This window comes from Phyllostomus discolor, chromosome 1 (genome assembly GCF_004126475.2).
Source record: "Phyllostomus discolor isolate MPI-MPIP mPhyDis1 chromosome 1, mPhyDis1.pri.v3, whole genome shotgun sequence".
In the NCBI taxonomy this organism is placed as follows: domain Eukaryota; kingdom Metazoa; phylum Chordata; class Mammalia; order Chiroptera; family Phyllostomidae; genus Phyllostomus; species Phyllostomus discolor.
Window position 1 is genome coordinate 115,655,419 of NC_040903.2, and position 22,069 is coordinate 115,677,487.

The following is a 22,069-nucleotide window of genomic DNA, read 5'->3' on the forward strand; positions in this document are numbered from 1 at the left end:
TGTCCTGAGACATCTGAGTAACCCCTGGGTCATGGTAGTGGTCCCCAGTCCAGAGAAAAGGGGTCTGGCAGCCTGGCCTGTGGGGATGGGAGGTGTCAGGCTGTTAGGGTGCTGGAGAGGACAGCTGTATTATATCTCTGGCTGAGCTGCTGGGATTCACCCATAAGCCCCGGGACTGTACATGGACATAGAGAGGACCACCAGCTGGCACGGATTTTGGGAAGGAGAGCAGACTCAAAGGGACTGGGTGCTGTGTGCTGCTGCTTGTGGGTAGGGGCCTGAGAGGAGCAGGGACACCCCTTGCCTTGGTCCACATACGAAATCACAATCTGGATGAGCACCCGGGGATAAGGAGGTCCAGGGCTAGCTCCAGTGCTAGCAAGCGCTGATCTCAGAAGCCCCCAGCGGAATTACCCGGGAGAGGTGCCTGCGGGTACCTGACTCCGCGGCCGTGGCTGTGCAAGCACATTTCCTCGAAATCTTACCTCGAAGGGCTGGGTCTCACCCGCGCTCATGTGCGTGGGTTCCGGAGTTTCCCCCACGCCCTCCTTGCCCGGCAGATGCGAGGCTCTGCAGGGGAAAGACCGGCGTGGGGGGGATCTCACCCCGCCTCTCACAGGAAAAACCCAGGAGCAGGCCTGGCGCAGCGCACTTCCTGGAAACCCCCATCTCCAGGCGCGTCGCGGGAAGGCCCCGCCGGCCTTCCCAGAGGAGGGTCTGAGATCCAGCTGAGAAGCAAAGCCGCCCGGGAAAGGCGAACCCCGGGCTCGGAGGAGAGACCGGGAAACCCCGCCCCCCAATCCTGGGGCGGGGGTATTTGGCAATCAACCCGGAACCCTTGACTTGAGGTGCGCTCCCAGCCCTTGGCTGAGGGAAGATAGTTGAAGTTTTAGGATTAAGGACGCCTCTCACCTCAGCCCCTAAGGTAGTGTGAGCGTGCACCTTGCGCCCCGCGCCGGGCCCGCCCCCCGCCCACCTCTCAGACCCCGACCCGCGCCGCTGCCCCTTTAAGAAGCCCAGGTAGGCAGGACAGGCTGCGGGAGCCGCTCCTATGGCAACCCGCGAGCTGCGGTGGCTTCATGAATATTCCGGGGCGCGGGAGCCCAGCGTTGCCGGAGGGCGCTCTGGGGGAGGCGGCCGCTGATGTAAGCCCGGCGGACTGCTGGGCTCCGCTCGGTTGCGGCGGGAACCCTAGGACAAGCCGTCCGGGCTCGGCCAAAGGAGGCGAGGCAAGCTTGCGAGTGGCTAGCCAGACAGCCCGGACGCCGGGACCGACGGAGAGCCCGCCTGCCCGCGGGACGCACGCCCGCCCGGGAGGCACGCGGTCCGTGTGCTCTGCGCTCCTGTGCGGTTTTCCAGACGCCGGGGCCAAAGCAGCGCTTCTCCCCGCGCCCATTGTTTCCTGCGGGGGCGGGGCGCCTGGAGCCCGGCCGCGCGCCGCGCCCCTGAACACAGGAGGAAGGAAGGGAGGGAGTGCGGGGTCCCCGCGCCCGGCCCGGTCTGGGAGGAAGCGCCGCTCGGCGAGCCCAGGGACCCGGAGCAGAACCGGGAGCATCCCCGCGGCACGCAGGCTGCCCTAGTATGGGCGCCTGAGGCAGCCCGGCGCCAGCGGCGAAGGACGCGTCCGGGGGGCGGACCGACCGGCGGGCGGACCTGGAGCCGATCCGCGGCGCCGCACCCGCGCCGGTGCCTCCAGCCCGGCGCCCGCTCCTGGCGCCATGGACAAGCTGCCGCCGTCCATGCGCAAGCGGCTCTACAGCCTTCCGCAGCAGGTGGGGGCCAAGGCGTGGATCATGGACGAGGAAGAGGATGCCGAGGAGGAGGGGGCTGGGGGCCGCCAGGACCCCAGCCGCAGGAGCATCCGGCTGCGGCCGCTGCCATCGCCCTCGCCCTCAGCGGCCGCGGGCAGCACGGAGTCCCGGGGTGCGGCCCTCGGAGCCGCGGACGGCGAGGGGCCAGCCCGTGGGGCGGGCAAGTCCAGCACGAACGGCGACTGCAGGCGCTTCCGCGGGAGTCTGGCCTCGCTGGGCAGCCGGGGCGGCAGCGGGGCGGGTGGTGGCAGCAGTCACGGGCACCTGCATGACTCCGCGGAGGAGCGGCGGCTCATTGCTGAGGGCGACGCGTCCCCGGGCGAGGACAGGACGCCCCCAGGCCTGGCCGGCCAGCCCGAGCGCCCCTGCCCCTCGGCGCAGCCTGCAGCTTCTCCGCCGCTGCTCCAGCAGTCGCCGCAGTCGGCCTCTGCCTCCTGCGAGCAGCCCTCGGTGGACACCGCTATCAAAGTGGAGGGAGGCGCGGCCGCGGGCGACCAGATCCTCCCCGAGGCCGAGGTGCGCCTGGGCCAGGCCGGCTTCATGCAGCGCCAGTTCGGGGCCATGCTCCAGCCCGGGGTCAACAAATTCTCCCTGCGGATGTTTGGCAGCCAGAAAGCCGTGGAGCGGGAGCAGGAGAGGGTTAAGTCGGCCGGGTTTTGGATTATCCACCCCTACAGCGACTTCAGGTAAGGGGACCGGTGGGGACCTGTGGGTGCCTTAGCGGTTGCAGTCAGAGTTAACTTATTTCCTTCCTAGCGCTCAGAGCTCCGAGAGAAGTGGGGCTTTTTCGGCCCTGAGACATCCCCAGACCTCCTTCTACCCCATGCAGAGAACTTTCTTCCGTGCTTCCGGCTGCAGACCTCGGCTTCTTGAAGCCTGGGGGGCTTTAGGGGCAGGCTGAAAAGGTATTCTGAGCCTTCCCTAGCCATGCTACCTTCAGCCACACCACACATCCCACCTCCCCCTTCTGGGCTACAGAGTCAGAGTGGCTGTCCTAGAGCAGTTCCATGCCATTTGGCCTGTAGAGCAGGGCTATGAAGGGAGACAGACCTCTTGGCAGCTGGGCCAGCTCCCTGGGTGCTGATCCCAGCTGTTAATGTCTGCCTTCTGGTGCCCTGGGAAGCTGCAGCTCTGGAGGGAGAGCAGGGCCCCCGGAGGACTGAGGTCACTGGGTCCTCATGCCCAGGATGAAAGCCATCTGCACCCACCTTCTGGGCCCAGCCCCTCATGCCAAATGGTAGACCAGGAGTAGATACCCTGGGTAGCTGGTCTCCAGACTGGCAGGACAGGATGACCTTGCTCACAGTGACTGATGATCAGCTGCCCTATGACCCCAGGTTCATCCAGTATACCTTCCTCAGCAGCTGCCAGGTCTCTCATGGGTGAGCCATGGGTCCCTAAACAAAACGTGTGACTGCCCGTCCAGGAGAGGGACCTCCCCTCCCCCATCACCTGAGTCAGATGCTACTGCACAGCAGATACCACTCCGGGCCTGTGGGGGTATCTGTGCAGAAAGAGAGATTGGTGGTTGCCTCTGAAGTTGGGATCAGGGATGCGCCTACCCCAGTCAAGGTCTTGGGTCCCCCAGTGCTCTCCTGGGGTCTGGAAACAAATTGGTCACCCTTTAGACCTGGGTTTAATTCTTTCTCTGTCTGTGGGCCCTGCCCCCTGCTGAGCTCTCTTACCCGCCTATATTGCTTGTCTGCCAATATAAATGAGCATTTTGTCATCCCACAGCCCTCTTTGCAAACTCCAGGGAAGCTAGATTTGTAATGAGAGCAAAGCCATTTCCATCCAATGAGAGAGATTTCTCGTGCTGGGAATGACCAGTCAGGCAACACTTGATGCCTTAAAATAGATGGTGACCCAAGGGCCCTCCCTTTTCCTTCCTCCCTTCCTTCCTTTCTTCCATCCCTCCCTCCTTCACACAGCCATAGTCTTCACATTGTGTGAGCAAATCAGAAACTCTGTCAGAAACTGTGGTTGGTTTGCAGTACCAGGTTCCTAAAGTGTGACCTCCCCTCTGGTCAGTTGTGGGACCTGAGGATCCCAGCCTGAGCTAGGGAGGACTGGGTGTCCTGGGTTTCTCCTCTTCCCTCCAAACTCCCTGGTGGTGGTGGCAGATGGGCTGTGCCAGCACCAGCCATCTGAGATTGTTGAGGGGCCCTCCCTTCCCTTGCTCAGCTTCCCACCATCTCTGTTGCCTGGAAGCCTGTAATCAGGTTTTTCATCACCACCTTGGGTCAGGGGACTGCAAGGGACTGACCCCGGGCACACCTGGCCCCCATCAACAGTAGGCATTGATTGAGCACCTTATGGGCACTGGACTGTGCCTTCCCAGTCTCCCCTTACCCTGGGTCGTGAAGAACCAGGACTGGGTAGATTGCATCAATGGGAACCTCCCCGCCTTCCGGTCTTCCTCTGCCATCTTGGCGTGTCTGTCTGTAGTACCCCTGCTGCAGAATCTTCCACTGACTGCAGACCACCTGGGACATGGCAGAGGGTGGGGGTTGATGGGGATAGGGAGTGGCGGATGCAGCGGGATTGATAAATGGGCAATGGGAAAAAGGTGAGACCGGACTTGGAATTTGGGTTTGTGCAACAAGCAACAGGGACAGTAGCTGGAGGCACACATCCTCTGTGCAGCCCGGTAGCTCTCTGGTGTTGGGTCTGGTGTGAGGAAAGAAATCCAAGAAAGGCCACCTGTGTGAGCTTCTGGAGGGGCAGTGGCCATTCTTCTCTTGTCTCTCGGCCAGAACAGCTGGACTCATTTTCAGAAGGCCCCAGAGACAAAGACCTGGCTAAGTCTTTTAAATGTAGAAACCCCATCATTCATCTCAGCCTCACCCACTTCCCCTGACCCAGCACCCCAAGCCTCAGTCCCTCAAGTTGCAGCCGCTAGCCTTGGGCTTCTGTATGGAGCCAATCCCACTGCCCAGCCCAGCTTCACAAGAGCTGCTGCAAGCATTACTCGAGCCAGTTGAGGACGTATTCATCATTTTGATGGGCAGGAAGCATTGATCCAGCAGAATTGGTTTAATAAAGAATCACTAGCAAACCATGATAGATTGAGTTTGTGGTTTAGAGTTCAGAGCTTGCTGTCACGGTCTGCTTCTGACTTCTGTTGCTGGGGGAGGAAGGTTACTGCCTTTTCTAATGGCTGGAGTGGGCTGTGCTCTGAGGGGCCCACATATTGACCATGTCCAATGGTAGGCTTTTCCTGGTTGCCTGGGCTTCTCTTCACCTCCCCCCCTCCCCGCCCCCCAGCACACACCATGCCCTGGCTTCTCCCGTGGCGCCTCCAGGCTCATCTGGCTTGACTTCAAGCTTGACTTCTGGCTTGGCTTCTGTCTAGACCTCCCCTTCCACTCCCCAGCTGCCTTTTGAAGCTCGTACTTAAGGTTTGGTAAAGGAAGAGACACACAGCCCCCCAGGGCGTTGTCCCTAGGCTCCCACCCCAGGTTGGTTGGGTTCTGGGGTTCTGGGTAGGTCCTTTCTTTCACATGAGCCATGTCCTGGAAGCTGAGTTTGGCAGGGGGAACCTAGAACAAATAAAACATAGTATCTGCATGATCTTGTTTTTCCAAGAGTAGAGAAAAGGATTGGGGACCCCACATGAAGATGTACCTGGTTTTATTCCCAAAAGCTGGTCAGGCTTTCAAGTGTCAGGCTTTGGTAGGAAGGTAGCAATAGAATGGGGGGGAGGTCGGTCTGGGTGTGTCTGTATAAGGTGTCTGAGCAGATGTCTGGGGAATGTGTGCCGGACATGGGGCTGGCAGGGAGGTCCCTATGTGGGATGTCAGTTCTGGGGCTACTCCTGTGCTTCAAACTCTAGCTTGGCCTTGAGAATGGAGGCAGGCAAGCTTGGCTCTTCTCATCCCTCTGCCCATTCCCTCTCCTAGCCTGAGCCTCCTGAAGGTGTGAGGAAGGGAAGGGAGGTTCATAATGGGTCCTTTCCTTGAGGCAGAGACAGCTGGGCTCCAAATTCATGGAAACTGGACCAATAGCCTGGTAGGTCCCTGGGGCAGTCTAAAGCAGACTTCCTGGGCTTCTGGCACTGCCATTGCCCACCTCACATCAGCTCCTCAGCTACTGTGGGCCCTGCTTGGGTCGTGAGCCTTCTCTGAGCCTCAGTTTTCACACCTAGAAAAATGGCGATCCTGTTGCCCATCACCATGTCACACACAAATTGTAAACTGGCCATCTGTGCAAGCGAGAAACTCCAGCGTGCGGTCAGACCAGTGATGCTGTGCCGAACCACACCACCCCTGCTCACACTGCTTCCTTTCCTTAGTCCTGAGTAGACCAGATGGTCCCTGTCCTTGACCTAAACCACTGGTTCTGAAGCTGTATTGGAGACCTAACTGAGAACCTGCTGGACATCATAGAGTCTCTATCCAGAAGGATACATGTACATCCAGACCCACAGTATGACACTCAGTTTCTGGGATCTGTGGATTTCCTCAGAGGAAGACCATCTAGATTGTGAACCCCACTCTAGGCCATCCCAGAAGAGAATCATGGCCTGGTAGGCGGGTGCTAGCCTCCTAGAGCGGGCTTTCCTGGAGCATTCTGTGAGCTGAGGCCTGGGCCTCCCGTTGCCAGCAAGATGGAAGTGGAAACAGGAGCAGAGTTAGATGCCTGCAGGAGGAAAGGTGCTCTGCTTAGGGATGCATTTCTGCTCTGTTTCCCCAGTCCCACATCCATCTCTCTCCTTTTCAGCCATGGGAAGGACTGTTCAGGCAGGTGGTGGGGAGTGGGGAAGGCAGCGGCTTTGGCTGTAGGGCTGGGGGGTTCTGAGGCCCCTCCTAGGGTGGGCAGTCCTGGGGACAATGGCCCAGAAATGCATCTTCTGCTGTCATTGTGGAGAGCCAAGCTGAAATGGGCTGCAGGCGGTAGTGCTGGTGGAGGGGGGAGGGTGCCTTGGTACAGAGTGGAATTCCAAGGTGAGCTGCCCTGGGTGGTGCTGTCAGCTGGCACAGTGAGCAGGAGGATTCTCCAGTGACAAGGACATGCTCAACCTGATAAGACTGGGCCTGGTGGAGGGTGTGCTCAGGCTGAGGTCTCTTAGGATACTGATAATGCACAGAAACCCAGTGGGGCCACGGCCCTTATGTTGCCAGTTGGGAGGCCTGGACTCCAGGTTCTCCCTGTTGCAAGGCTTCAGGTCCTGGTCTAGTTTCTCCATGATTAGGCTGGGACCTCTCCCCTGTCTGGCCCTGCCCCATTTGCTCCCTTAGCTGCTGTGAGCCACTGCAGGTGGCCTGCCTCCCACAGTGTTGGGCTGTCCATCTGTCCACCTGCCCTCCTCTCCCATGCTTTAGGGACCCTGGGTCTTCCGGGATGCCCTCCCAGGTCACTGCATCCACTGTCATCCCTCTCTTCCTCCCTGAGCACCCCCATGGCATTGGATGGTGCTCTGTGTTTATTCTAATTCAGTGCTTCTCACACTGTCCTGCCATCCAACTCACCTGGGTATCTGGTTAAAATATAGGTTCTGACTCATTAAGTCTGGGGTGGGATCTGAGATTCTGCATTTCTTATAAGCGCCTAGGTGATTTGATGCTGCTGGCGCCCAGCCCAGAACCTGCTTGGAGTACTGAGTGAGGTTCAGACCCTGCATTTGTACTGTGCTTAGCCTGGGCTTCCTGACCCAGTTCCCCAAGGACACCGTCTTCTCCCCTTGGCCTCTAGTACCCAGACAGACCAGCAGTGTGAATCCTGTGAGCTGGGTGAGCAGCCCTCAGCCACAGAGGTAGACTACAAACTTGTGATGTCAGATTGACAGACTCTTCCCTTCCCGCATGCCCGTGTGGGCTCTGTTGGCCCTGGGCTGGCTGTTGGAGTGGAGTGAGCAAGGGGAGGCCAGCTGGCCAGAGGGCCCTCATTAACCCATCCAGTCTCATTGCCTTGGCAGCGTCTTTCCTGTCCCAAGGGCCAGAGGGTGGCCTGGCTGGAGTAGAGTGGTAAGGGGTACAGTCACTGCTGAGCTGCAGTGAGATTTCCCAGAACAGATGTCGTCAGTGAGAGTCCAGAGGTGCTGAGGGAAGAGAGGCAGTGTGAGGTGGCTCCGGCCGGCTGGCTGGGAGGACAGAGGCATCCTCTAAAAGCAGCTGTCTTCTCACCTTAAGGTCTGGTTTGAGGGGTGGGAAGATTGTCTGAATCTTAATGCCATCCTCCTCTGCCCAGACCATGCCTAGCAGCCCCCCATGTGGGCTGGGCTTACCTCTTACTTCTCTCTGCCTGCCCTGGAATGAGGTCTCTCTAGTCCACATACAGATGATTAGGCTGACACGTGTCTTAACAGCCTGAATGGCCCTTGTGCTTGCCACACTCTGGCCACCATGAGGGGAATTGACCCAGAGCAGAAGGTCCAGCCCCAGTCCCTGGGGCTTTGTCTTAGACCTGAGGAGGCAGCCAGCTCTAGCACACACACCACTTGACTCAAGGGTTCTCCCAAAGCTGCTACTGCCAGTTGCTAATTAATAGGAGGGTCGCCAAGGCTGGCCAGGCCATCTTGCTTGGGCCCAGGAGATGATGGAGAATCCACAGTCCCCAGCCAGAGCAGGCCAGGACATTGCCTTGGCTTTGGAGAGGACGTTCTCTGCCAGCCAGGCTTTACGAGAAAGCATTGCCACGGCCTTGGAAACCTGTGATCCCAAAGCAGAGGAGGCCACGTTGAGACACTCTCTATCATCAGCACCTGTCCTGAATGGGGGAGGGAGGCAGCACAGAGAGGTGGTGAGCTCCCCATCACTGCAGGTGCTCAAGATGAGACCAGAGGTTGCTAAGCAGTAATCATCCCATGGACCAACTACACTGCCCAGATGTGGTTTGTTTCACCAGCATAGTGTGTCATAACAAATCTGAGACAATGTTTTAAAATGGAAAGATGTAATATAAAAATTTGGTTTTCAGGCTTCTCTTGGAAAATTAGACTCTGGCAGCCCTAGCCCCACCTTCCTGCCCCGCAGTCAGGAGCTGGAGTACACCAGAGGCTGCCCTCTTTCAGCTGGCTTCTGCTGTCCAGTTGCCCACAGTCCCCACCTTTCCCACACCCAGCAGTGTCACTCACGCACTTTTGGCTGCCTGGCCCCTGCAGGCTTCCGAGTTTACAAACCTAGACTCAAACCAGTGGAGACTGAAGTCAGGTAGATTCACAGATCAGCAATTTATGAACCGTCCGTCTACCATGTGGCAGACCGTGCCAATACTTTTATATCTTGTATTTCATATACTCTTCATAGCACCCAGAAAAATAAGTGCTATTGTCCCCAGTTTATAGATAAGGAAACGTAAGCTTTGATTGGAAAAAAGAAAAAAAATTGCCCCAAATCATGTAGCTATGAAGTACCAGAACTGGAATTTGAACCTGGCCTCTAGGACTCTAAACTCATAGTTATGCCTCCTTACTCTTCCTTCATTTTTTTCTTTATAAGTTTAAAAAGTTAAGTCACTAAAGTAGATCAAGAAAACCTCTCAAGAATAAAAATTTTGCAGGTAATGTTTGACCACACGTTGTCTATGTGGAAGGAAATGTAACAGGACTCAGAATACCAGCTCCGGACAGATCTTAACAAGCTCCTGACCTAAAGCCTTTATTTTATGAATGGGGAGCCAAGAACTGGAGAGGCCGAGGGACTGGCCTGAGGTCACGGATAAGTCTGTGTCAGAGGAACCCAAGCGGGTTGCACAGCATCTGGCTGCCAAGGTCGGAAAGCCCTGCAGTCTCTCCTGGGACCCCAGCCAGAGGGTCCTCAGCCAGGGGAGGCTTTTACTTAATGTTCTTGTCACTGGAGCTTTTTTCTTGTCTCCCCAGCTCTTTGCTTGAAGTTTGGCGTGATAGGTATTTTCAGGGTTCCTTCTTAATTTAAGCTTGTCCAGTGAGAAGGGAGTCTTTCCTTATCTGAAGGTGCAGCATCTAGAGGCCGAGACATGCCTGTCTGAAGCCCCCACTCTGGGGCTGTGGTTCCCAGGGGTGCTGGGTTAGGATGCTTGCCCACCTGCTCCTCCCCCGGAAGGCTCTGACTGGAGACCTTTGGGATTTTGGAACCACATCCAATGCCATTGATGCACCTATTGCTTGATAGGAGTGATTGGGGTTCAAAGGGGAAAGGGTCAAGTAGACAGTGGTGTCTGTGTTCTCTCCATCAGAGAAATAGGTGGTCACATGGTCTGTTTATTACACCCTTCAGAAAGGTGAGTAAGTGGAGTCAGCCTGGTTTCGGGCTCAGCATGTGAGCAGGGTCTACGCTCAGTTTCTCTCCAGGGTTGGGGCTCAGTGACTGAGCAGGTTTGGGGCTCAATGTAAGGCCACCATCTGGGCCCCAGTGGTGGCCAGGATGAGGGCTCAGTCTATGTTCAGAATCAGGGTTCAGCCTGGGACTAAGATAAGGCCCTGGTCTGGGGTCTGGAACTGGAATCCTTGACCACAGCCTCTGACCCAGTGCAGCGCCTCCTGAGGTCCCAGGGCTTGAGGCAGTGTGGACATGTCGCCCTCCGCTCCCCGTGCCCTCGCCTTTAGTAAGCTCTCCCTGCCTTTAAGCTCCCTGAGCTTCTACGCCAGGGGTGTCAAACTCATTCTCATGGTGGTGGGGGGCACATCAGCCTCGTAGTTGCCTTCAAAGGGCCGAATGTAATGTTAAGACTGTGTAAGTGTAACTACTCCTTCACAGTTAAGGAGTTGAAATTACGTTCGGCCCTTTGAAGGCAACCACGAGGCTGATGTGGCCCCCAGTGAGAATGCGTTTGACACCCCCTGCCCTTATACCTCTTAGCACCTAGCCAGCTGCCTCTGTGAGGTAAAATATCAATTATAAATAAAGAGCAGTGCCACCACTGCCGGTCACCAGAGCCACAGAATCTCACATGTGACCACTCCCACCCTGCTCTGCTCTCTCATTGTTGGGGCTACTGTCTGTCTTGCCAGCTGGATGGCCAGCTCAAGGCTCCCGCAGAGCAGTGCTCAGGGCTGAGCAGAGAGGTGTGCTGGCTCAATAGAGGGACACCTTGCACCCCACCACACCCCCCACTCTGGGCTCCCACAAATTGCAGAGCAAGCAGCAGGACCTCCATGTCTGCTCACAGCAGCTGTGGGGGCCTGATAATTGGCTACTGCTGATTTTGTGTCTGTCTAGGCATTTACCCATGTGGGTGGATGTGTTATGTCTATGAGAATGAGGCTTTCAGAAATAAATACATAACACAGGGCTGGCTAATACATTGTCTTCTGGACTTGGGGAGCAGCAAGCCAAGGGGGGTGTGCCTTCAGAGACTAGATGTTCCATTCCAAGCCTGTCTTCACCTATTACAGAGGATGGGCATCACTATCCACCTGGCTAGAGGAGATAGGATTGAGATCCTCTGAGAGTCACCAGGTCTGATTTAGGGGAGGGCAGAGAAACCATAGATTAGTATGGATTGATGGTCAGGGAAGACTTCCTGGAGGAAGCAAATCAGAGCTGGATCTGAAGGGGAGAGAGAACCATTCTGCACAATTGCTTGGCAGTAGGTGTTGGGAAGCTTGAGCTGGGGACCACCTGGCTGGGGTGGGTCTTGGCAGACACTGAGGGCAGGCTACTGAGAATCTGCCTCTTTGGACCTGTACTCCTTAACCACTGCTCTTCACCTGTGAGGACTTGACCCCACTACCCAAGGCAGTGGGTGCTCTGATGCTGAGTGTGTGTGCTGGCATGGGGACCTCCTCGGGCCCTGGCCCGGCTGCACAACCTCAAGACCCCCTCCTTCTGCTGTACTGGTGCCCGGAAGGCAGGTGTTGCTGCTGCAATAATATCACTGAACATGTGGCCTGGAGCCCAGAAGTAATTACCCTGCGGTTCTTGTTGCAGGCTGGAACAGCCCCTGTCAATAATTAACACGAGTCCCCAACCTCTCGCCACCAAAGCTATCCACCAGCTTCTCTCACCTACAGTTTGTCAGAATATGGGTACTGTTCCCTTCCCAGGGGCAGCAAAGACCCTCAGATCCACAGGTCTTGTCAGTGCATGCCATTGGCATCTTTTAGAAGAAACTTGGTCCAGCGGGAAGGACTGCGCAGCTGGGGCTGGTCTTGCCACTCTGGAGCCCTGGGTCCTCTTGTTATGAGCTTTTCCAGCTGTGATTGCCCAGCCCTCCCACACCGAGTTTGCTCTCCAGACCCTCATCCTGTTTTGCTGCGTGACCTCCTCAAAGCCCTTTGCTCTCTGTGCTCAGGATCAGGGCTCAGTCTGTGGCTGAGAAGAGAGCAAAGCTAATTGGCCAAATAGGTATTGAACCCCTAATCCTGACCCTATTAGTGCAAATTGAGCCAGCAGGGAAGGGACAGCTGCTCACAAGAAAATCTCACTCTTTTCCAGAGACTCAGCTGGGCCCAGCCAGACCTGCTCCTGCAGTAGGTGGGGATTCCTCACCTACGGGCCTCTTGCTGCTGAGGCTCTGGCAGCCCTTGTCCTGGGGAATGGGGTGGGACCTCCCTGGCATGTTATGTGGCATCGGTGTACTCTGTGGAGATCCCCCTCGCTCCCCCATTAGATCATGGCCCCTGTGGGAGTGGAGATCAGGCTTTGCTTTCTTTGTTCCCGGGGCAGAGGGCTCCAACCACCTTCTCCTCCTAGCCACATCTCCTCAGGGGCAGCATCTCCTTCTGGAAACGCAGACCTGGCCTCGAAGGGTTCAGGTCACGCTGGACAGACTATGGTTGAGAAGTCCTGAGCGGCAAGTCGGCAGAACCATCAACTTTGGAATTGGCAGGGGTTGGGAACTCGGCAAGCTGTTCACCCTGCCCTGCCAGCTCTGGGCAGCCGTTCCCCCTCTGTGTTGCTCTGCAGCTTCTGGGGCCGAACGTGAGGGGGCTGGTGTGAATGAGAGGCCAGGTGAGAAGATTCAGCCTGTCCGGCTCTGTGACTGAACTGCCGCCTCACCTCCCAGGGCTTTGACTTTCTCATCTGAAAGTGGGACCAGAGAGGGGGTTGGGTTTCAGTTTAGCAACACCCAAAGCTGAAGTGCACAGCCACAAAGTCACCAGGGAGCTCTGTGCTATCACAGACGCCAGGGCCTGCCTGAGTGCAGCCCAGGGAGGGTAGCTTTGGGGTGCACCCAGGTGATTCTGCCTCTGTCGCCTATGAATCCGACCAGTGAGAACAGTCTGCAACTCCCTGATGGCACCGCATTTGCTGTAGCTCTGCAGTGTTCCCCAGAGTCTGGGGTGACACTGTCACCCAAACCCATTCAAAATGGGCCCGTCTCAAGGAAGCAACTTGCTTCCTTGCAGGTTGTTAGCATCAGAATCATGAAACTCGGGGGTTGGCAGGGCCCCAGAAAACATGGCCCCTTACTCAGCATCCTTGTCAGACTGTTACCTGGAGGGAAAAATGCACAGAGTCCTGGGGGCTCCAGTTCTCAGAGCCCAGGCACCCCCAGGAGACCTCCATCCCAGCAAGAAGGGGACCGTGTACATGCTCCCGGAGTCAACACTTAGCTGCCTTCAGTGGGGAAGTGCCCCCCACAACAATGTCACCATTACCCCATCCCCACCAGTGCTACTTGGCCTCGGAAGTTCTGCCCCGAATCCATCTCATCTCCTCCTTCACACGGGCGCTGCTGCCTACAGGAGCAGGTGAGTTCTACCTGGTTTCCCCTGAGGTCGCTCTCACGTGCTTCTCCATAGCACTGTTCTATTTTTGGTCCATTCTCCTGAGTGGGGAGAACCGTGTTTGAGCCTGCCTTGTTTCCTGTAAGCTGGACAAGAAAGTTCTCCAACTGCCGGTCCCCTCCCCCCGTTTTCCCCAGATGGTCTTGTCAGCTGGGTGAAGCTCAGAGAGGTGAGGCTGCTACCCTGAGGGAGCACAGCGTCTCGGCAGCTCAGCGTCCTGTAGAGCAGACGTACCAATCCGTAAGGGGATGACCCCTGCTCTACAGATTGGTATGTCTGTCGTGCACAGACTCGGGGTCTCCGGAGGACGTGTCGGCTCGCCAGAGAAGCAGTGAGCTGCTATCGTAGTGTTCCTGTGCCCAGGCCTGCGTTCAGCTGTGCCAGTGAGAAGGTGCAGAGACAGTAGTCTGTTTCCCAAGGGCCTCTCCCTCTGTAACCTTCTTGGCCCCCCATGTCCTCAGGAGAGTCCTGACTACTCAGTCTGGCATTCAAGATGCCCCTGTCTTCCCTTCAGGCCAGAGTTAGGTTGGGGCTGGGGTGTCAGAATTCCCTCTCTCAGCGAGCTTTCATGTGGCCTGCTGCCCTTGGCTGGCCTCTTCAGCCTCCGCACTGCAGATGTTCATGGAGGCGGCATGTCCTTAGAGATCATCTGGCTTCAGCCTCTCGTTGTTCCCATGGAGAGGCTGAGAAAGGGATTGTGAGAGACAGGGACTTATTCGGGAGCACACAGCAAATTAGAGATGGGGTTGGGACGAGAACCCAAGACCTTTGGGCCCCTCCTCTGCTTTGTAGCGTGGACTTCTTCCTGTCACCACACGCTGACCTCCTGACCAGTGGGCACACTCCTCTCTGGGTACTACCCAGCAGGCGTGCTTCCCCTCTGCTCCTCTCTGTCCACATTGTCCAGCCCAGCTAATTTTTCCTCAGGCTGTCCCCAGCCTCCGGAGCTCCAGAGCCAGACAATGCCTCCCTCCACTCCCCTCTGGCGTATGGCCCCCTCTGGCCTAGGTCTTCAGCCCCCCTGTGGAGTGGGTCAGTCCATCTTTCAGACCGAGGACTCCTTGAGGTGAAGCCAGTCCACACACAGGCCAGGTCACAAGAACAATAACGATCACAGCCAGCATGCACAGAGTATTTACACTGTGTAGCGTATTTTAAACATTATCTCTTTGAATTCTCCCAGAATCCTATGCGGTGGGATTAATGTTCTTATTTTGTATGAGAAAACAGGCTTAGAGAGGTGGAGTGATTTTTCCAAGGCCACACGGCCGGGTACTCAAACAGTGGGACGCTTCACCACGACACCATCTGCTGTGGCCCGGCCGCTCGGCGCAGCCCCAGACCAGCCACCTCAGCATCGCCTGGGGGCCTGTTACCGACCACCCCACACCTAGTGCCCATGAGTCCGCAGCTCAGTCTGGGCCCCGCGTGGTTAGTGTGCTGTGCCACTGAAGGCTCACAGAAGGGGAAGGAAAGGTGCTGTCCGTGGCAGCCCTAGGGGAGTTCACCTTGTCCTTGGGGAGTGGCTGAGACTAGCTCTCACGGAAGGATGAGGGGCTGCAGCCTCAGCTGGGGAGGAAGGGGGGAGTGGAAGAGGCAGGCAGGTGTGAAGGGGCATTTTTGTTTGGGTCTCCAAACACAAAGTTTGTCCCTTAAGTAATTGATCATCGTAAAAAAATTAGAAAATAAAGATACATTAAAAAGTCAAACAGCCCACCCACAAGCCAGGCTCTAGACGGCCTTGGCCCTGCACCTGCTCTGGAGGCAGCCCCAGCCGAGGCGGCAGCTCTCTGGGAGCCCTGTGACTCTGAGTCAGAGGTTTTGAGGTGGGTTAAAAATAGAGCCCTAGTGCCCAGCAGGGGGTGGGGGGAAGAGTAATTCATCTATTGTAGGGGGAGACCCTGGAGGTCAGGGAGAAGCAGTGGGAGAAGTGGGACTAGAGCTGGATGGTGGGGGCGTATTCCTCTCAGAGGCCAGAGCTGAGGGCTCAGTCTGGCCCCCAAAAGTTGTGGGAGGCAGATTTCTAGTCAGGGTGGGGGGAGGCCAACATGCCAGCCCCAGGGGCCCAGGCAGGGAGGACTCCTGAGTAGCCACCCCTTCACCCCTATAGAGTCAGCAGGTCCCTTGCGGGGTGTAGGGTAGGGAGGGAGGTGGGCAGCAGCTGTGTCTCAGAGAATGAGAAACAGGAGGCTGGACACGTAGGGGGGTGGGGGGTGGTCCATGCTTTTAAACAATTAAAAAAAAAAGATTGTATTTATTTATTTTTAGAACGAGGGGAAGGGAGGGAGAAAGAGAGGGAGAGAAACATCAATGTGTAGTTGCCTCTCGTGTGCCCCCTACTGGGGACCTGGCCTGCAACCCAGGCATGTGCCCTGACTGAGAATCAAACCGGAGATACTTTGGTTCTCAGGCCTGTGCTCAGTCCACTTAGCCACACCATCTGGTGCCTTTTAAACAGTTTTCATGTTTTGTGGGAGGGAAGGTGAGGAAAGTGCCCCATATGTGTGGGTCCTCACATGTGTTATGGGCAGTCATGTGGTCTCCTTTGCCTGTCACACCTGCCCTTCAAGTGGCGTCCCTCTCTTCTCCATCACTGACCTCCAAAAGTTGTGCTGCTCCTGACCTTCCCGTCCTGACCCTGCCTTCCCCATGTCTGCACGGCCACTCAGGGCTTTCCTCAGGACGCGGTGTTCTCCCCGACACACATTAGGGGCTCTTCACAGCGTGGGACTCTGGTCTTTGGTTAAAGGTGGATTTATTTTCTAATTATAAAGGTAATATTTTCCCATTTTTGACGAAATACAGCATGTGGAGATTATAGAAAGGTACGATAGAGAAAACTGAAATCACCCACAACCCCACCACTGAGCAATAATCAGTGTTAACATGTTAGCGTCTTCTTTATTTTTGATTCTGGGAGTCTCTTTTTTTCTCCCCTCACAACAGTCTTTAATCCACCCATCCACTGAACAATTTTAGTGGGCCCCACCCCTGGGCCCAGCAATGTGTTCACACCTGAGACAACGAAGGGAAATTACTTTTGCTTTTGGGGAGCACACACACAGCAGGGCTGGGGAAGGGAGGATCATGCTAGGTCTGCAAGGTGGGGACAGCAAGAGAAAGGCCAGACTGCCTCCTTCCTTGCCCTTCAGCCCTCTCCCCACCCAACCTCTGTGCTAGGCCTATTTGGGAGAAGGGAGAGCCCTGAGGACCCCTACCAAGAGGCATGCTGTAATAAGGGGCATGCTGTGTTCTGCTGCCCTGGCCTGTGGTGCCCAAGCTGGACACACAGTCACGGCCTTGGCTGAAATCTTTGGCTGCAGTCCCGCCTCACCAGCTCCTCTCCTCCCACCCTGTCAGAACCCCTGAGTCCTGTGCTTCTCCCGGCCCATCTCCTGTTCGTCTCCTCCTCCCCCTTCCGGCACCTTTCCTCCCACTCGGGGACTTCTCACGGCATCTCCAGCACTAGGTGGGGGCCATTTGCTGATAGGTTTTCCTGGGAGCCTCTGAGTCTTGGGAGTGTAGACAGGATAAGTTCCCCCTGACCACCAGAGGCCCGTGAAAGCCTTGTGGGAAGGAGTCAGGGCTGCCCATTTCATGTAGCTACTGCTAGGGCCCCTGCCACTCAACCTGTGCCTGCAAGACATTCGTCATTCATTCGCCTGTTCTCGTATTTCTACCTGTTAATATATTTATTAGGACTGGCCATGTAAAAGACACTGTGCCAACTTCAGGAAGTCAAGTGACCACAAGACAGACCATGAAACACAGTTTCATCACAGGGTTGTAAATACTGTGCTAGGGCAGCACACACCAGGGACACCTAACCAGGTCCCCTGGGATACAGAGATGCCTTCCCAGAAGTGATGCGTCTGCTGAACCAGGGGGGTGCGGGGTGGAGAGGGAGGAGAGTTGAGGTGGTCAACAGTGTGTAGGGAAGCCCAGAGGCCAAAGAGAGCATGGTGTGTTGGGGGCACCAAAAGTTGCTGAGCATGTGTGCAGCAGAGCACTCAAGGGGAGGGGTGGTGAGAATCAAGGCAGGAGAAGGAGGCTGTGTCCAGATCAGGAGGGGCTGTGGGGATGACAGTGAGGAACCTGGATTTTAGTGCGGAAGGTCTTTGGGTTTAGCAAGTGTGGAGAGTGGGTTGGAGAGAAGATGTGGACCCCACCCCAGACCCTAAGGTGCGTGGGGTCCTGGGAGGGCCAGGAGCCCAGTTAGGAAGCTGCAGGTGGCAGGTTGAGGAGATTCACTGGATCCCACATGACCGAGTGCTGGTAGATGAGGAAGATGCTGGGTTGAGGATAACTGTCAGGTTGGATGGCTGGCGGTACCACGTGCTGGGAGCAGAAGAGTGTGTGGGGGAAGCTGTCAGGTTCTATCTGGAGATGTTGAGAGTGAGGCTCCATGGTGGAGGTGGGTAGTCAGCAAGTGGACACATCGGCTGGAGCTTGAGAGAGAGAGGTCTGGTTTGAAAGCCAGCAGAATAATGAAGCCGTGGGAGTTGGTGAGGTCACCCAGGGAGAGTGCAAGAGGGAGAAGAGGCGAGAGCCCAAAGGAGCAAAAACGTGTAAAGGTCACATGGGGGAAGGGGAGGCCAGCCAAGAGGAGGGGACGGGGAGGCAGGGAGAACAGAGAAAAGCCAGTGGGAAGAGGCGTCTTGGCAGAATGGCACCCAGTGCGAGATGGAGGAAGTGCCCCCTGGATTGTGCAGCGGGGCGTGCACTGAGTTGCTGCTGAGAGGAGGACGGGATGGAAAGGAAGGGAGAGAGTGGGGGCAGTGACACTTCTTTCAGGGAGCTTGTTTCTGAGGGGAGAAGAGATATGGCAGTAGGGCAGTGATTTGATTTTATTTTTGAGTGTAGAGAGCTAAAAGAAAAAGCTGAGGGGAAAGGATCAGTAGAGAGGGAGACTGAAGGTATAGGTGAAAGAGGGGGCAACCTATAAATTAAGGTCCCTGGGGAGAAAATGGTGTCAAGATGGCAGGTGGATATGTCACTGATGCCCTGACTGAAGGTGGGGAAGAGGGAGAGGCGAGCCAGGTGGGAGTCTGGTGGCGAGAGGAGGAAAAAGACACCCTGTGGCTTCTCTGTTCTCTGTGACGTAGAAGGTAGTGAGAGTGAGGGGGGCGAGTGGTCTCCGAGCTTCGAGGAGAGAGGATGTAATTCAGAATAATTGCCATAGGAGAATAGGAAGCAAAGCTTGCCAGGTTTTCCTGGAGGAATGGGTTGGCAGAGGCGGAGGCCCAGCTCAGTGTGGAGATGGTGGCGAGGAGATGGAGGCACGGGAGCTGAAACACTAAAGTTGTGGGGGTTCCTGCACAGCACCCATGTGAACGTGAAAAGGGCTGATGGTGGCCCTGCTCCAGTGACCCTGTGAAGTGGGTGCTAGAGGGTGGGCAAGAGAGGTGGATGGGGTGGCCCGTTATGTCTGGTGGGGTTGGGGAAAAGCATGTTGACACTCTCCTTCATTCTCATTGTCTCCGTGATGGCCTCAGGTGGTTCCCTGTGCAGGGGGTGGGGGGGCCTGGAATACGAAGGCACAGATCTGAAGTGGAGGAAAGATCTCCCAGCTCCCATATCATTGTCCGACATGGAGACTCCCGGAGCCTCAGGTTCTATAGTTTTGGCGGGAGGTGGGGGAGTGGGAGGCTGGAAGGAGAGTTAGGTGGTGTCTGAGGAAAGGGGCAGGATGTGGTGACACACAGCACAGTCAGGTAGACTTTGTGGAGGAGGAGGGAGCTGAGCAGGGCCCTGGGTGAGGGACATGATCTGGAAAGATGAGAGCTCGGGGCTGGAGTGGTTCTCAGGAAGAACTAGGATGGAGGTGGGTCTGGGGGCCCAGTGTCCATTTGGCTACTGTGAATGAAGCAGGGGGGAGAAGAGGGAAGGGGGTCAGTGGATGCGAGGCTGAGGAGCTCGAACTTTCCTTGTAGTTGTTGGGGGTCCACCAGAAGGGTTCAAGCAGGGGTGGCATGATCATCCTGTTGTTTGGAAAGCTAACCCAGAGAGCCTGTAAGCTGGAGGAGAGTGGAGGCTGGAGCCAGGTAGGCAGCAGGGAAAGGGTTTGGGTGAGGAGCAGTGAGGAGCTGATGCAGGGCAGAGTTCAGGAGCCGTCACAGAAGACACCAGACGAGGCTGGGTCACAGCTCAGGGGTAGGGATGGGGCCTTCGGTGGTGGCTGGGTGGAAAGAGAGCAGCTGAGGATGGATTTGAGAGCCTGAGCCCAGGTCATTAAAATGTTCTGCCATTCAGCTTTGGGGAGGAAGGGGCAGAGTTCAGCCTTCGACTGGGGTCCTCCAGGTGCCAGGTGGGGATGGCAGGCTGGTGCAAGGAGTGATGTGCACGTAGGAACCATCTGCATAGAGGAAGGGGGTAAAAGATAGGACCCTGGGTGTTCCACTCACCTGGGAGGAAACAGGGGACCCTGGCCTGCAGTCAGCACTGCAGGGACGCAGGTGTGTCTGGGATGAGGCCCCAGAGCCTGCAGGAATCTAGGAGATCCGAAGCCAGAGCCCAGGCTGGGAAGAGGCCTGACTGGTGAGAGTTTGGAGAGGTCCAGAAGAGGTAGCACTTAATGGACAAAAAAAGACATTCTCTTTCTTTCAGCTGACAGAATCCCCAGTGGATATCATTCGTGTTACATGTGTGCAAGTGGGTATGCAAGAAAATATGCTCTCATATGTAGATGAGAGCAAGAACAAAAATGTATTCCTGGGTGTGTTTGTTCATATGCCTTCAGTTGTTTGCATGAAAAGTAATACAATAATTAATAAATAATAATCCAAGAATAAACTCTGTATTTTGCAGCCTCACAACAGTAAACCTACTTCTGCCCCCCGCATGTATGTGTGTGTGTGCAGTTGTGTGGACATGGGTATGTGTGTATGTGCATGGCACGTGTTTGTGAGCATATGCACTTGAAGGCAAGCATGGGCATGTGTGGACAAGCGGAGGCTGGAGGAGGTCATCCCGGCTGTTCCAGGACCTCCACTTCTGCCCCCATCCAGGGCAGCCTCTGGGGAAGGAGAGGGCCCTGGTCCTCCAGTCTCTGAATTGAGAGTCAGGAGCCTCTTCTGTTCCCTACACTGTGCAGAGGCCATGCCCTTCCTCTGAGATCAAACCATGAAGTGTTCCAGGTGTCGGTGTAAAAGGGCTGTAGGGGGTTTTGCTGTCCCTCATTCCTTCTGCGCATGGGGCCTGTTTCCCCAAAACCAGCCTGTGGGCTGCATCTTGCTGCCTGGATGGACCTGTTGGCCCAAGTAGAAAGGAAGATCCAGAACTGAGAAAGAGTGGGCCTGGGACCCCACCAGCTTAGAGAACACTGCTCTGGAAGAGGTCATCTGGCTTTGGAGAGACAAAGGGCTTTAATTCAGACATGTGCCTACCCCAGCACATCCGAGTGTGTCTGTCCATTGCTTCCCTGCCAGAGCCTGACACCCACCACCATGGATGCATACCCAGGACTGTGGGATTTATCCGTAAATGGTTTTAGGGGCAGTGTGGTGTTAGGGGAGCATGGGCATTTGGTGTGAGGCTTTGAAAATATTACTGTTCCCTCTTTGTGGACCTTAGTTTTCCTTTCTGTGGGATGGGTACAGCTGTGCCTGGCTGATTGCTGATGACGGGTTCTTTTAACACTTGGAAAGTGTGCTATTTCCCCCACCGTGGGAAGCACCTCAGAAAGCTCTGGCATCAGGAGAATGTATCTTCTTGAAACTTCTTTGCAACCCTCTCTTTTGGCTCTGGGATGGGGCTGCACCTGCTTTGGTAGGCTGCCTCCCCCGTGGAATGCAAAGATGTGAGAAAGGCTCATGCACATTCCTGAATCCCACCGAGGTGCCTGAAATCCCAAGACATGAGACTCTGGAGTCCCACAGGCTTCTCTGAATCATGGGTCTGCTCCTCACTAACTATGTTGTCTTGAGAGATGCTTATTTCTCTCTGAACCTCAGTGTCATCATCTGTAAAATACAGATAATAGCAGCCACCATAGTGCTGGTCTGAGGGCTCAGTGAAGTAAAGCATGGAAAGCACACAGTTGGAATAAAGGTTTTCCAGTCACCAAAGAGTCCCCACTGAAAATCCCCAGAGACATTAATGCATCACTTGAGATGCCCGTGGTCCTAGGATTGGGGAAGAAGAGGGCCAGGGAGCTGATGAAGTCAGTAGGGAGGCTGTTGGCGACTTCCCCTGGCACAGCGGGGCTGGCAGGCGCCGGGCGCTGTCCATGGTGCTGAATACCATTTGCTTTGCCTAGGTTCTGCTTTCAGAGATTTGTGCTAGCTCCTGGCAAAGAGTAGGGAAGTGTAGTCTTTGAGGCCAAGGGCAGCTTCCAAAGCCCAGCTTCTCACTTTCTGCAGATGCACTTTCTGGCCTCACGCTTCCGGGCCACCAGGAGCTCACCTTTTCAGATGCCTGGGCTGCTCCCTTGGATGGTTTCTTACATCGTTGCCCAACTTGCCTTGTCCTTTGACTAGATCATGAGCTCCCTGAGATCAGGGCATCTGCTGCTGAGGTGCATAGGTTCTGTTGTCTGATTGTTCAGGGAATGTTGTAATCACTGACTTCCACTGCTGACTCCCGGGACCATTAGGAGTTCTGTTCTACC

The 22,069-nt window shown here is 55.9% G+C and overlaps 1 protein-coding gene across 1 annotated transcript in view; it reads left to right on the plus strand.

The window, feature by feature from the left end:
* The first annotated feature begins 1,015 nt into the window (after window positions 1-1,015).
* Window positions 1,016-22,069, plus strand: part of HCN4 (hyperpolarization activated cyclic nucleotide gated potassium channel 4) — a 41,961-nt gene continuing 20,907 nt past the window's right edge. The window contains exon 1 of the mRNA XM_028507287.2: window positions 1,016-2,497. Within this exon, the coding sequence (XP_028363088.1) occupies window positions 1,719-2,497 (779 nt within the window). The 5' untranslated portion in view covers window positions 1,016-1,718. The remainder of the gene's footprint in view (window positions 2,498-22,069) is intronic.